Genomic DNA, 15,183 nt, shown 5'->3' with positions numbered 1-15,183 from the left:
TTGATGTGTTTTTATGTGTAGGAATGATTTGGGAGCAATTAGGGGTGAAACGCACAAGATTTGAGCCAAAACGAACGAAATCGGGAAACTTGCGAATTTAGGCGCCACAGGTGGCGCCCAGCCCTACCTAGGGCGCCAGAAACAGAATGTAAAATAATGGAGCGCCCTGGTGGGCGCCTGGCGCCGAGCTGGGTGCCGTTGACGCGGATTTCGTCCTATTTTTCCCGGGACAAGGTTATTTCGGTCCTAAACCTACCCAAAACGTATAAAAGCAAGACTAAACCTATTTTTGAAGGGAGGACGCCACTTTAGAGGGATCTAACATACTTTGAAGGGAGTTTCATGTGGAGGAACACACACCACGCGTGGAGGAAGCTTCCAACTAGTTTTTCTTCTCTTATCTTCCTTCGTTCTAGAGTTTTGGGTGCTACATGAACGTTGTAGTTTGAAGCTTGAATTGTTCTTATTATTTTATCGTATTGGTTTATTTATTCAATCTTGCGCTTAATTATTTGATTGCTTGATCACCAATTGAATACTATCTACGAATCTAGGATTGAACTTGGGAGAGGGAATTCTAGATTGCATATAAGATTGAGTAGAGCAAGATCTTAACTCTGAGAGGGAGCGGATTTGCGGTTAGGATAGGAATATACCTAATCGCCTTGCTTGGTTACTATACAAGAATTATTAATATGTTCTTGTTAATTCTAATTCCATAGGAATATAGGCGTCAGGTTAGCTTGAACATGCGAGTTGTACTTCGGGAGAAGGCTACGAGCAATATTAACCCTGTCAACCAATAAACCAGACAAATTAATTAGACGATTTAAGTGGAAAACTCAACGGGATTGTTAGCTAACCCATAGCTCTAGAATATTCACTCACATTGAATTCGTCTTTATAATTCTCCAACTTGTTTTCTTTAATCTCTTAGTTTGTTACTTTAGATTAGTTTTAGCTAAATATTCATACTTTTGGATTCGCTTGAATAGATTAATTGTTTGGTCTAATTTAGTTGATAGTTAATCACAAGTTCCTGTGAGTACGATATCTGAACATACAATCCTATATTATTTGTCGACCACGTATACTTGCATGTGCGTTTAGGAGCAACAACCAAACAACTGAAAGGCACATATGCAAAAGGAAACGAGTGAAGGTTACAAAGAAGCTGCTTCGTAGTGATTTGTGGGCAGTTCATAATGAGAGGTAATGGATGAATTTTTTACTTCCTGAATAATATTAAGTTTTTTTTTTTTTGGGTTATTTCAATTTTTCATATCGATTTCATGATTTTAGATTATTTCTATTTCAATACTTATATGAAAAAAGAAATGGATGGTACCTACGGGTTTAAGACACATTGGTATTTCATTCGTAAGGAACTGGCTCCAAGATGACAACCTCATAACGATGCTGTACTTAACTTTCTATTGGTTGAAATTGGGTGTGACTCTGGTCCTACTTTCGTGCTGTCCTGTTTATTCGATTAATTTAATTTATAATAAGAGCTATATTGTGTCAATAAAAATAAAGGATAAGCTAGCTTTTGAGGAACTACAGTCTACAACAAAGATTAAGGTGATCATTCTCAAGGTTTTACTTGTTTGATTTTGATATACTTCATGATATGAATTATATGGGCCTTTTCTTAAATTTTAATTTTTTGGTATATAGGTGCTGCAATTTTGTTCATTCCCATGTTGTATCTTTAGTTTATGAGATGAAGAATTTAGCCTCCTTTTTTTTCTTAGCTTTCTGCATCCAGGTGTTGCAGTTTTGTACTTGCTCTTTATCAAGTTGTGACCCTCTTTGGAGTATATTCTCCAAAAAGACAAAAATGACAGAATTTACTTTCCTGTATTTTTCTATAAGCAGATCAAATTGGCAGTTCTATTGTCGTTCTTTGAAATATGTAGCTTTACTTCTAATCTAAGCTCTCTCATGGTCCATAATGTTCTTTTTCTACTTAAACATTTTAGCTTTTGTAATTTTTTTTTCTTTTCAATGTTAAAATGACTTGATATAGTTTTCGGTTCCCCCCTTCTCTCCCCCTTCTCTCTATCTCCATCATGCATTTACTTCCTCAATCTAAAGCATTTTAGGATGCCATATAAATATTTTGTGTCACTTACCTATTTCGGCTCTTGAAGTTCACTTGGATTTGCTATAACAGTGGAATATATTACATTACGATATAGTCACCTGAAATTGTAAAAGAATGTGAGTTTTGAAAATTAAAGATGATATGTTTGCAGTTCCTATATTTGGACCTTTTTTGGCTTTTCACTGATATTGCAGACTGAAACTTTCTTTTGTTATCGCTCCTTAGTATTTATAGTACTCTCCATATAATGTTACTTCTTTGTAATCATTTTATTTGTATTAGACATATCCAGGCAGAGAGAAGAAGGAAGCAGCTAAGAAGAGCATGGCTTTATGTTTAATATTGAGGTTAAAACTGTTTTGATGGTAGTTTTCATTGGAAGTTTTCTGTTTGACTGTATAAAAACTAGGGGAGGTGATCACTTTAAATAATATTGACACCATAGATATGTTGGTAAAACTATATGTCCTGTGGTATCTATTTTTAGTGTTAAGCGATGATTTATAGGTGTAAAACTTTTAATAACTTTTCTGTCAATTGATGCAATTCATAGTGGAATGTGAAAGTATCTAAAAGTCATTAACTTTTCTGATGGATATAATGTTATTTCATAGTAATAGATTTGATATTTATTTATGTCTATTCATTTTCCTTTTGTAATACTCATCTTTAAAAAAAACTGTGTTGTTTGTATATCATGCCCCTTTACAATTTTGAATTTAAGAAAATGATCTTTTTAGATCTCTTACCTGTAAAAGAGAGTTTTGTTACGTGTAAAAATAAATCTCTCAGGTGTAAAAAAGAAATAAGGTCATAAAACTAAAAACAAGTTTGTAAAAGAGCCAAAAAAACCAATTGACCCTGAGTTCCTGTCGATGTTGGGCCCATGCTCAGCATGGGCATCCACTCTCTAGTTACTAATATTTAGAAGAGACAGTTGGGACATACGAATAGGGGACGAACAGGGGTACTATGGATATTATATTCACTTTAAAGGTTAAATTGGTCATTTGGGCCTATTGTCTTTCATGTGACGCGTGTAATGCAATTTATATGAGCAAACCACGTATATATGCACTTTAGATGGACAAATTTCACTGCTCAACTCTTAATTTTATGTTCTATCGCTCAAGTTCAGACATTGGAGTTCCGATTATGTGCTTCACTCCCTCAAAGTATCATCTGGTTGCTTTGATGAGTTTCTTTTGCCTTAAATGAATCCAAGCTGCTTGTTCTCTATTATTTGTTATGCTTTTGACTGTTTTCCTGCATTTATTTGCAACTACTGCTCTGCTCATTCTGGTAAAATCCGTTTGAATTTTTTCCCTCTTTCTCTTTTTTTTAAAAGGAAAACTTTGCACACACATGCATCTGTAGATGAGCTTTTTCCTTTTCAAATTTCTCAATTAGAGTTTGAAGTTGTCTCTGGTATGTGCTTTATTCTGTTCAATTGTGGTGAGGGTTTTCTCTATTCTTGCATTTCTTTTAATGCACCGATTATTGATAATAGGATTTTGGTAGGTATTTGAGAGTTTCTCTACTCTTTTGGATAGTTTCCTATATTGTATCCAATTTGCACCCTTGACGCACGAAAGGTTTTCGATAATATGTCTAAATCAACTATTCCCTTTTCCCCCTTTAATTTTGTTCTACAACTAAACACATTAGTAGACTCAATTTTCTGGGCTCATGCATGTCTAGAATAGCTCACAAAATTCCCTTCTGTATACAAAAAGAATAAGAATTTCCACCAATAAGAAGATCTATCATCTTTCTCTCCTCCCGCGCCCTTCTTCTCTTAAGTAAACACTTATCAACCTTTGTTTACTAATCTCTTGATATCCCATTTGGGTGTTCATTCCTGTAATTTTATTTCAGTTTTATCTGCGCATGTTATCACTAAGATAATTGAAATATCTAGAAGTTTGCATTTTTCTTCACTCTTGATAATTTTTTGGTTCCATTGCGAGGTCGTTTTCAAGCTCTGGGATAAGTGAATTGTCTTAGCTTTTACCTGAAGCGGAAAAGTTATCTTTCTAATCCGTTTATGGACGGTTGCATGGGATCGAAATGCATCTCTAGAAATCTTTTTTGTGATATACAATCTGCATTCTGCAGTTACATGCTTGTGATGTTAAATTGGGGTACATGTTGCATGTATCTCTATAGTAATCAGAATTTGGTTTGAAGAATGCGTCAAATTAGCTACATCTCACATATGTAAAAATTACTATTCAAGGTTTGCGCGAACCGTTCTGCCATGATTTTAACTTAAGTTTAAGTAGTTTATGTTATTACTGCAATTAGTAAATTGAGATTCAAAATACTATTCAAGGTTTGCACGACCCAAGACATCTCAGAAAATGAATGTGATCTTCGTTTTTGGTAAGAGCTCTGTCTAATAAAATGACCAGTGAGAATCGTTTGATAATGTATCTTGGTTTTGGAACTATGGAGTTTTTTGATAGCAATACTATTTTCCAATCAATAAACTACGGAGCCTGATAGCAAAAGCTTCTTGGACCTAGCACCTAGCTGTGACTTAATGTCCCTTGAGGCTTATTATTAGGTCTCACTCATGTTCTTGTAAGGAGCATTTTTAGTTGTACAAATAATCTAATGATGTATTTCATACCTTTATACAGGAGAACTGAAAATATTAGCCGCAACAGGGCCACTCCTTATGCTGACAACTATGTACTTCTACCTTTGAGGACTCCCTGTTGGCAAAATTTGGTTTTTCAGTCTGCTTATATGAGGAAAGCATTATTTGATTGAAATGAGATGAGACTGACGGATCTAGCTTTTTTACATATCATGGCGGTGGAAATGAAAATTACCGAAACTTAAGCAAAGTTTAATGCCTATTCTCCAAAACAATGGTAAATTTTTCCCGTTCTTTGATTTGGTTGCCTATTTTGTTTATTGCTTCTAGAATTATGTATTATAAAACATAGTTGTGGTGTGTCTAAAATATGACATTCTGAAAATTTTTACCAGCGAGTTTATGGAGAAAGCTCAAAAGCTTTATAAGTATCATAACTACAGAAATTTTGTCTAACACGACGTGTACAAATATACTTGCCATGACCTTTAGACAAGTGATTCTGCAACATCTTTGGAACTTTGAACATGTACTTTTTATACCGGTAGCAGAATGAAACAAGGATGATCATGAAGCACCAAGAGAGGTGGCTTTCCATTCATTATGCCCTTTTTTAATATCAAATTTATAATGTCTCCATTGCACGTACTAAGTGATTATCAATCAGTAAGGTCTTTTTTCATGTGCAGAGGAAGGCTGCAGATCAACTGATTTGGTGTTTTTCCTTTTAAGTACTGCCCATAGTTCTATATTTAATTTATCAAGCAATCTTAATTCTTAAGCCAAACTTGAAATATCATGCTTCTTGCCCGTGAAACTAAGCAGCGAACTATAATTTGATCATTTATTTAGTATTTCACAACTATATTATGAAGCGTCTTACATGAAACCTTCAAGAAACTGTGGTTGAAGTGACAGTATAATAAAGAAAGAAGAAGGAAGCTCAGTAAATTCAAGCAATCATATTACAATAAGTTGCTCTTTTTAATTGCCCAAATATATTATTGGAGTCATTTGGCCACTAAAATATTTTCTAATATTTGATAGCTATATTCTATCTCCGAACTCTCATGTAGATATAATTTCTTGCACCTACTTGGAAGTTGCTATGTCCTGTGTGTCAGTTGCACAACCAAAATGGAAGAGTTTGGTACTCCTCTAACTGCTGGTTTGCGGGTGACAAAAATTTATTATTCAAAAGAGATATACTTTCTATATTTCTTACATTAAAGCTTTTTGAAACTTGAATATGTAGTTAATGTTAAGGGGTTAATAGGAAACGAGGCATTATTCTTTGTCAAATAACTAATAATATACCACCAGTTTGTGAACTTTGCCAATATATAAAAAAAAAAAAAATTTAAATGCGATTTCTAAAGTTATGTAAATGTCTGTGAAGTTCATATTTTTGTGGAGGCCATGTATATACATACACATTTTTTTGCATTGATTTTGTATATTTATGAGTGATTCTTTTGCTGGTATGATGCAAAAGATGGCCAATCTTTCTCAAAGGAGATTGTATAATCTATCATCTGTTGGTGCGATAAGCTCTCTTCTTGAATGTTCTTTAGTCCTTGTACGAAATCTCCTAGGAATAGATTTTTATATTGACAGTAATTAATATTTCACCATATCCTTTCTTATGCGTGTGCTGATTATAGTATTTGTACTACATTGGTGATGAACACCTGTTCTGAAAATCATCATAATAGTTCACGGATGTAATATCAGTCACTATCTCTTTCTGAAACTTCACCTTTGTAAGTTTTCAATTGATTGCTATTGTGCAGATTCATATATCATAATTGAGTTAAGAGTCCCCAATGTGATTGGATAATACAAAAGGTTTTCCACGTCATGAACTTTGTTGTAAATGGAGGTAACACGGAGTCACGTTTCTTACTGTTTTGTATTGTTTTTGTTCTTATGAATATTTGGTAGTATTTTAAAAGGGTCAATATCTTTTCTTGGATAAATTGTTGAGTTGCAGAGAAGGTAAGCTCTTATCGACCAGAATGATACAAAGAATGGTGTTTATAACTGAAGAAATAATGAAGCAGCTGCAGACCTTTTAATCCAAATTCTTTATAATTTATGCTCGACATTTGTTTTGCCCAGTAAATATAGGAGACATTAGCATTAAATTTCTCGTTATCTTTTTTTTTTTGCAGGTTTTGAGCCACTCAAGAAGATTTTCCAGGTTTGCCTCTTCTTTCATCTTTCAACATTTTGGAAATTTATGGTTTCTCTTCGTTTGAATATTCCAGATTTTGTAGGAGTTAACCTGGTCCACTTGCCATATTTCTCATCCTAAATGTAAAATATAGAGAAGGTCCATGACAACTCAACATTGTTACCTGTTAAATGAGTTGTATGTCTTCTCTTTTTAGTACCTCTCATATGAGAAGAAAGATCACCTTGAGATAAGCATTAGCTACTCTAGGCTTTTTGTTTGCACCGGATTACACCTTACATCTCTTTTGTAAGCTTTTACTTTAAGATAAAAAAAATAATACTAGCTTGATGAATGATATGGTATTGTAATGATATGTGGTATTTTCATTTGAAAATTAGGTAGTCTATTTACTAAGCTTGTGGTATTTTAGTGTACATTCATTGTATATTGGCCTTTCAAAGAACCAGTAAAAATGAAGTTAATAAGATTTTTGGTTATAATAGGGGTAGTAGGATCATTTTGGATCGTGAATACATATTTGTGGCACCACATATGTTAGATCACTTTTTAATGATACTGGATGAACACATTCATCCACTTGCTATTCCAATTGCCAATGAAAAAGTTGTGAGGTCGAAAGAGATCTAATTGCGCAGAGAACTTTATCAGAAATACCAAAGTGGTTGAGAACCTTAGCTTCAGTAATGTCAAGGCTATGTTTTACTTAAGAACAATGCATATCGGCCCAAAAAAAGAACATTGTTTCCAGATGTTTAAGCAAGCAAAACTGATGGTTATTTGTAGTAATCTGAGGTGACAAGCATCAACTATTGTTTGTAGTATAGTTCTAAAATATTCATAATGTTAGATGTTTGAAAAAAAATTGCTCCCATTGGGCCCGTTGCGATGCACGGGCAAGCCCTGCTAGTATAATTTAGAAGTGGCAGTTTAGGTGTACGAACATTGCATTCTTTAGCTGTACAAAAGGCACTGTAAATGGTACTATATATTTGGGCCTACCTTATTGGCGAATTAGCACGTGGATTACACTTTTTGCTTTAGCAAGCCACATGGATTTCACTATTTCAGATACACTGTATTTCTATATTTTTCCATCTATTCACCCCTCTAATTCTCTCTCTTTCAATGTTCACCCCAACCTTCTTACTTATTCAACAGTTCAAGGTGAGTTTTTAAATTCCTCTGGGTTTTTTTTTTCAAAATTCTTTCATACATTTTGACTTTTTCTGATTTTACATTCTGTTTGCTACAATCTTCTAGCCTCTAATGTGTTTTAAGTCTGGTAAGTTTTCTCCCCTGTTCTTTCTTTCTTGGCCCGTGTTCTGACTTTCTCTTTTGAATTTCTTTGAAAATTATGTCCATTTTTTGTTCGATGTTGATTTTTCTATTGTTTTTGAATAATTTTTACTACATTTTGTACATGCATGTTTGGAATTTCATATTATTTTGATATGTATATTTGGAAAGAAATACTTAGGTGCATGTTTTTTTGTTTCTGATTTTGGGGGGTTTAAAGATAACGACGTTGTGGATGTCATACATCCTTCCTTTCTTGTGTCAGTTTGCTTAAAGGGGTATTTGCTTCATGTAGAGTAATTAGTGAAGACTCTCCTAACAAAATTTCACTGAAACAGAAAACTAGACCCGTTTAGTTAGCTTGGATGGACCTTAATCAATTGTAGCAACAAAGGCATTTTGGTACCCTCTTCCGATTTTAGTTGACTACTAGAAATTACATGGGTGAATTTAATCGATTTTGATGATTTTGCAAGGAACTTTCATTAGTGAAAGTTGAAGGGAAGTGATTCTAAACAAAGACAGTTTACCCTTCCACTGGAAATCGGATACAATGTCTTTCCCTCAAACTTTAGGAAATGTTTGACATTTGAATCAGATATGATATCTGTCCTTTTTTTGTTGGTTCTTTTTGTTGTTTCTTTCAGCATGCATGGGAGATGGAACTTGGCTGCTTCTACTTATTATTATTTGTAAGTGTAGATTCATTTATTTTTTAACTAGGAGACAGTCTCTTAGGGAAGCTTTCCAAAATAAATATCCAATTACTGAAAAGACAAATGTCGACTTCTTCAGGCCAGACCAACACTATGTCAAGTTTTAAAGGGAATGATCGAAAAAATGGGTTATGCAGGAAGTTTGTTATTTGTTAGTACTATCTTACAAGTATATGAGCTCTCTTTTTTAGTTTAATCTGACAGTTAGATGCTGCATCAGGGTTAAAAATGTCTGCTTTATCAATAGAGTACATGAAGTTCAACAAACTTCCTTGTTTATTTAAAACTTCCTAACTTTATGTATGCTACTTATTTGCTCATTTTCACAGACGATACCAAGTTGCATGTGTCTGCTATTAATTTTATTACATAAGAGTATCATCTATGTTCTTTAATGACCAATTAGTCTTGGATGTTCAAGAGAAATCTCAGCAGATGATTGAAAACACCGGAGGTCAAAAGCAACTTTCTTTTCAAATTAAGGGTCTGTAGATTATTGTTACAGATGTCGTGGTTGTTAAGAACTGGTGAATATGATGAACAGAAGTAGATAGAACCTGCAGTAACCCGTTCCTTTGCTGCCAACTATACTTTTGGTGCTTTTATATAGTTCAGAAAAATTAGTTTGGTGATTATTATAGCTTCTTCTATTATAGTGGTCGTTACTGCAGGACAGCAACATCTATAAAAATTAATTCGAAAATAATTCGAAAATAGGATGGATTCTCATAATAAGAGTTGTGATGCGCGAATCAAGAATTTTCAGTGCTCTTCAAAATAGCTTAGTAGTTGACACGTGTTCCATTTGTGTCTTTTGCCTGGTTTTTCTCTTTTCTAAATGTTGCCTCTATGATTTTATTGTTCTCCGATATCGTCTTAGCACAACTCTTGGAAGAAATATGAGCATCATCCTCATGGCCTTCGGAAGCCTGTGTTGAAGATGTAAAGATAATTGTTGTATTTGACAAACTCATGGGCTTCAAAGAGAATCAGTTATAATTGAGCAATTTGTTGGCAAAAACATGCGCTCAAGTGCATCCATTGCTGCCTTTGATTCTTTTTTGATTATGCACAAATTTAGCCAGCATTGCCTCAAAGGACATAGTTCTCTTAGAGGTCTCAAAGTTTGGAGATCTGAGGGGGAATGCATACTGGTCGATGATTGAGTTATTATACCATTCTAAAAGAATATGGATACTCCGGTCCTGGAAGTACTTTTAACCGTGCCTATTATTTCCTTTACACTTGCTGGTGCATTGTAGATTCACTGTCTGATCTTCTCTTTGTTGGCCTTGGTACTTTTGATCTTTTTCCAGCATCAGCTTGTAATTAGCTAGGTATTTATGTTTGTAATGATAAAACTTCTAAAATTTGAATGTTGCGGTCATCTTTTGTGTTCAATTATGGAGAACTATAACTGAAAGATTCATTTAACAAAAAAATAAAAAAACTATGGTTGAAAGATGCTGACATGATGTTTATATGTTATTTGTGCAGGATTTGGTATGCCCATTGCCTCTTTCATACCCAGAAAGGAAAATAAGTACCACAAAACTGTGTACTAACAATCAAAACTTAATTGTTGCTTTTTTTCACTTATAACCTCTCACTGCACGTAGAGAATTTTGCTATATATACATCATAAATATTTTTACTATTCAATCATAGTATTTTTGGTTAGTTGACCTCAATTACTTTTAGTATTTGTTAAAAATTATGATTTCCATGATTGATTTTCCTTGAATTCTAATTGAGGCTCTGAATGAGCAGAACTTCGAGACTATATTCCTATGCTATGACAAACAAGTTATGGAATTAAGAAAGTGCTAAATTCTACACTGCATCTCAATTCGATAGTCAAGTTTCAGATTATTTAAGCAGTCTTATACATGAGGAGTATCAAAATTTGGTGCTTTTAGCAAATTCCATTTATGTTTTCCTATATTATATTTGCCTCCTATGTGGTGGAGTCCATCCACAGTTAGGCGAAAGGGCTAAGAAAATTTAGAGTAAACGAACTTGTTCATTGCTGAAGAACTTATAACTTTGCTGCTGTCATTTTCATTTTTTTATGTGTTCCACAAATGTTGCCTAATTTCTCAAAATTCCCAGGTATGTCTCTCTTTTTCCAAGAGTGAAGCACTATTTCTTGAGGCAGTGTAGCTTGCCATTATTTGCAAGCAGCAGAGCACCCTATTTTTTCATGTGTTTCTCTCAGAGAACTGAAATCAGCCTAAACAAGTGGTGGAAGCCTATCAAAGATGCATTCCAAAGCCTCCTCTCATTCTCCACAACTCTCTATCGTTTTGGCTGAACAAGCTTTTTCATTAAAGGCAAAATTCAAGTAACTAATAGTATTACTACCTTTTTTGAACCATGTATAGGCAGGTGGTGGTCGAAATTGGAAATGCTGTCGTATTTTTGTTTTTCTATTCATAACCTTTTAACTCCATGGACCTGGTTTGTATAATTAACATGGTAAATGAAAAAAGGTGGTTGTTTGAAAAAAGTTGTTGAATGAATTTTCTACCATTGAATAATTCAGATAAGTAATTTAACTATGTTGCTTCTTACATACTTCTCTATATTCTTCCTCTATGATGCTTCATACATCCCCTTTCACATGGTGTATTTTTATTTTTTTTTCTTTATACATGCATAGTAATTTCCTGCTTTAATTATGACATGATACAGGTCCTAACTCATTTGGAGTTGGTGGTTAAGTGGTGAGTTGAAACATCAATAGGGATCATAAATATTGTTACATGCAATTTTCGGAGAAACACTCTGTGTGTCTTATATTTTTCTTTTAAAAAAGTGATGATTTTCTTTTTCTTTCTCGAGCCGTTTCATTTGTAAGACTAATAATGCAAACATGAATTTCTTTTTCCTTTTTTCCAATCAAGCTGCTAACATGATTTCTTATTGTTCTTAAAGTGCTTAATTGCTACCCTAAACAATACCCGTTTCCTTATGCCATTGTTTACTGCATGTACATCTCATTCTCGATCAACATTTAACACGTTGGGCCCGTGCTTAGCACGGGCTTCCGCGTCTAGTGTATATATATATAATAAACATGCTAACATGTGCGTGAAACGTACGAAAGAATATATTTTTCTTGAAAAAAGTAAAAAACTGTAGTGATGCATTATACCTGTATGATAGAATATAGAGTTATAAAAATAATATTCTAATGCCTAATAGTTCAAAGAATAAAAATAACAATAATATTAAGTTATTGTTTAAAAACTTAAAACTAGACAACAAATCACAAATACTCATTATATAATAAAAATAGCCAAAATAGAGTCATCAAATAAATATCTAAACTAAAGCGATCAGATGAATTCTGAAACCAAAAACTAACTTGAAAATAATAATGAGAATACACACAAAAAAAAAAAAAAAACGAGAAGAAAATGAAGCATAAAAAAGGAAAATGCAAGCATGAAAGCTGAGTAAAAATTGGAGGACAAAACTATTTGCTTTGTAATTTGTACTTTGTAAATAAAGGTGCAAAATGTATTTGTTACTCTGTATTAAATTATAAAATTATGATAAATAATACCTTTAGCTTTTGAGAATTGTAGTTTTAAAATTTAATAGAGTTAACTTTTGAATATTTAAGTTAAAAAATTATTAAGCAATTTTAGCTTAAAATTAGGAAAGCTCTCGGGGAGTATGCCCCAAATGAATGCCCAAAACGTTGGGACTTACGCTTAGGCGAACGTCCGGAATGTTAGTGCTTACGCCCTATGGTACTTATGCCCTGCCAGTATGCCTCAATGTGTTTTCGACACTTTGCCCTAGGGCTTGCTCGTAAAATACCTTATAAAACACTGGACACAACAATATTCTATATACTAGTGAATAATTCAAGATGCCCCAACACATGTATTGATTCTTTAGATGTTATTTATTATATCCGGACGATCTTGGTAAATAGTTATTTTTTAGATCGGTTATTAGAACTTAGTCATATTTAAATTGGAATAGCAAAGAAGCCACTGGTTCGATTAAATTGATGTGTTTGCCCCCAACTAGAATACGAAATAAAATTCCAATAATCAATAATGGAGTTTGAAACTTTGACAAGTGAAATCCCTGTAAATTATGATGGAATTTCCAAAATCCAAAAATTGTGAGCCTTTACCGATACAACATCTAAATTCTATGAATGATTCTTGGTTTTGGAACCTTTACTATTGCAAAATAGAAAAATCTAATAAAAAATTATCGTTTTTGAATTCTCATTATACTTCAGTAACTTTTAACCTTTAAATATTAAATCTAGGAAAATGTATTGATTTTCGAACCTTTATTAATGCAAAATCCAGGAAAAATTACTGATTTTTGAACCTTTACTAGTGCAAAAACAAGAAAATCCAGGAACGATTAATAATTTTTGAATTCACCTTATACTTCAGTAATTTTTAGCCTTTTAATACAAAATTCAGAAAAATTACTAGTTTTTGAATCTTTACTAATTGAAAATCCAGCAACAATTCACGGTTTCTGAATTCATAATATACTTCAACAATTGAGAACTACAGCTAATTCAAACTCTAGGAACAATTGCTAAATTTTAAACTTATAAATATTCAAAGTTCAAGTTCAGTGATTGTTACTGAAATTTGTTCCGTATTTTAGATAAGGATATTTTTACCCAAACTTTTATTTTCGCATTAATAAATGGCTACTTTGCCAATACAATTTGTAATATGGTCAAACTTTAATAGCCGAACTAAACAATGGGCAACGCAGCTAATTTTATCATTATATTATTACAACTTATTTAATAATAGTATAATTGAATGTTATGGCATTCATAAGATTTATTGGTAACTGACATGTTAGTTATTTGCGTTAGAAACTGAAACAACAAAGCAAATTTCTAATGCAATTTTAGCAGATTTTTAGTATTGTAATTCCTAGTCTTAGGAGTTATTTTCTCTTTTTTGTAATTTGAGTGTTCAATAAATCAATAGCATATTTTTCTATTTTCAGTTAGGAATTTGATGCTATAAATATATGTCTATAAGTCACAAATGAAGTACGTAGAATTTCCTTTGCATCATATTCCAGTAGTCACTTCTCTTAGCAATTTTAGTCTTACTTTTTTTTTTCCTTTTTTTTTTCTCTTTAAAAAATCAACTACTGTAATCATAGCCATCTAACTAAGAGACCTAAGTGAGTGAATTTTTTCTTGGTACATGTGTAAGTATGAACTAATTCTGTAAAACCACAAATATAACTCTTATATCAATTGTTGGATTTTTAAAGAGAAGAAACGAAAGAAAACAAAGTAAAGACTGAAATTGCTAAGGAAATGACTACTAAAATTTCCTTTGCTGCATATTCTAGTAGTCACTTCTTTTAGGATCTTTGGCCGTATATCTGTATTGGGAAAAAACTGAGTTTATATTAAAGATGATGTGGTATGACACGTGAATTAGTTAAATGGTCAAAGCGCAGCAATTGACTAAGAGGCACGGATGGAGACAGCCACAGGAAGAAGAATTTAAATAGGCACGAGACGACGTATAGATACGAGTCTCGTACCAATTTAAATTATTTACAGCCAACGGATTAGAAGGCATTAAAGGCAAAGATCTGATGACAGAAAGGAGTCCAAATTCATTATTAAATACTTGATACGTTACAAAATTGGTATTTAATAGGAATGATTGTATAACGGCTTATTTAATGTCATTTATTACTCATGATTATATCATTAAAGCTGAGGCTTCATTCCTTTACCTAGAATTATCTATAAAAGGAAGAAGTATCATCATTTGTAAGGACACGGAATACTACTGAGAATTTATTGAAATACACATCTATTTGCTTTTTTACCATCATTCTCAAAAGTATTTTATTTTTGTCTCCTGATTATCAGTAACCCGAATTTCTTTTTAGCTTTGACCAAAAACTTAGATTTTTGATTAAACAATATCTTGACGGCTTGTTTTGAAAATTTATTTGAGAACAATGTTTTCATGGAATATGATCAGTCTTTTTAAAAAATAATTTGACTTATTTTTTTTGAAGTTCCCAAAAATTGTTCTAAACCAGTTTTTGGGTGAAAAACTTAGGCACCATTTGGCCATGAGTTTTGCCAAAATAAATTTAGGATTTATTTTCAAAACTCATGTTTGGCCATAAATTTTGTCCACATTTTGGCAAAATTCCAAATCCCAAAATCACCCCAATTACTGATTTTGGGCCAAAATCCTAAAACTTGGGAATTATA

At 32.8% G+C, this 15,183-nt stretch overlaps 1 protein-coding gene across 8 annotated transcripts; it reads left to right on the top strand.

The window, feature by feature from the left end:
- Positions 1 to 3,198: 3,198 nt before the first annotated feature.
- Positions 3,199 to 11,434, top strand: LOC104243865 (uncharacterized). Of its 8 annotated transcripts, none has more exons than XM_070150637.1 (7): positions 3,199 to 3,285; positions 4,756 to 4,992; positions 6,509 to 6,597; positions 6,890 to 6,918; positions 8,859 to 8,903; positions 10,425 to 10,483; positions 11,040 to 11,434. In XM_070150637.1, exons 3-7 carry the CDS (start codon positions 6,576 to 6,578, stop codon positions 11,239 to 11,241), a joined length of 357 nt encoding a protein of 118 aa, XP_070006738.1. In that variant the 5' UTR covers positions 3,199 to 3,285; positions 4,756 to 4,992; positions 6,509 to 6,575; the 3' UTR covers positions 11,242 to 11,434. The 8 variants fall into 8 exon arrangements, 6 of the variants coding, with proteins under 6 accessions (XP_070006738.1, XP_070006737.1, XP_070006736.1 ...); XM_070150636.1 differs by having other exon boundaries at positions 3,207 to 3,412; XM_070150635.1 differs by having other exon boundaries at positions 3,207 to 4,992.
- The last annotated feature ends 3,749 nt before the right edge of the window (positions 11,435 to 15,183 follow it).

Source organism: Nicotiana sylvestris, chromosome 7 (assembly GCF_000393655.2).
Source record: "Nicotiana sylvestris chromosome 7, ASM39365v2, whole genome shotgun sequence".
Classification (NCBI taxonomy): Eukaryota; Viridiplantae; Streptophyta; class Magnoliopsida; order Solanales; family Solanaceae; genus Nicotiana; species Nicotiana sylvestris.
The sequence above is the reverse complement of the archived record's forward strand: the minus strand, read 5'-3'. Positions and strand labels throughout refer to the sequence as shown.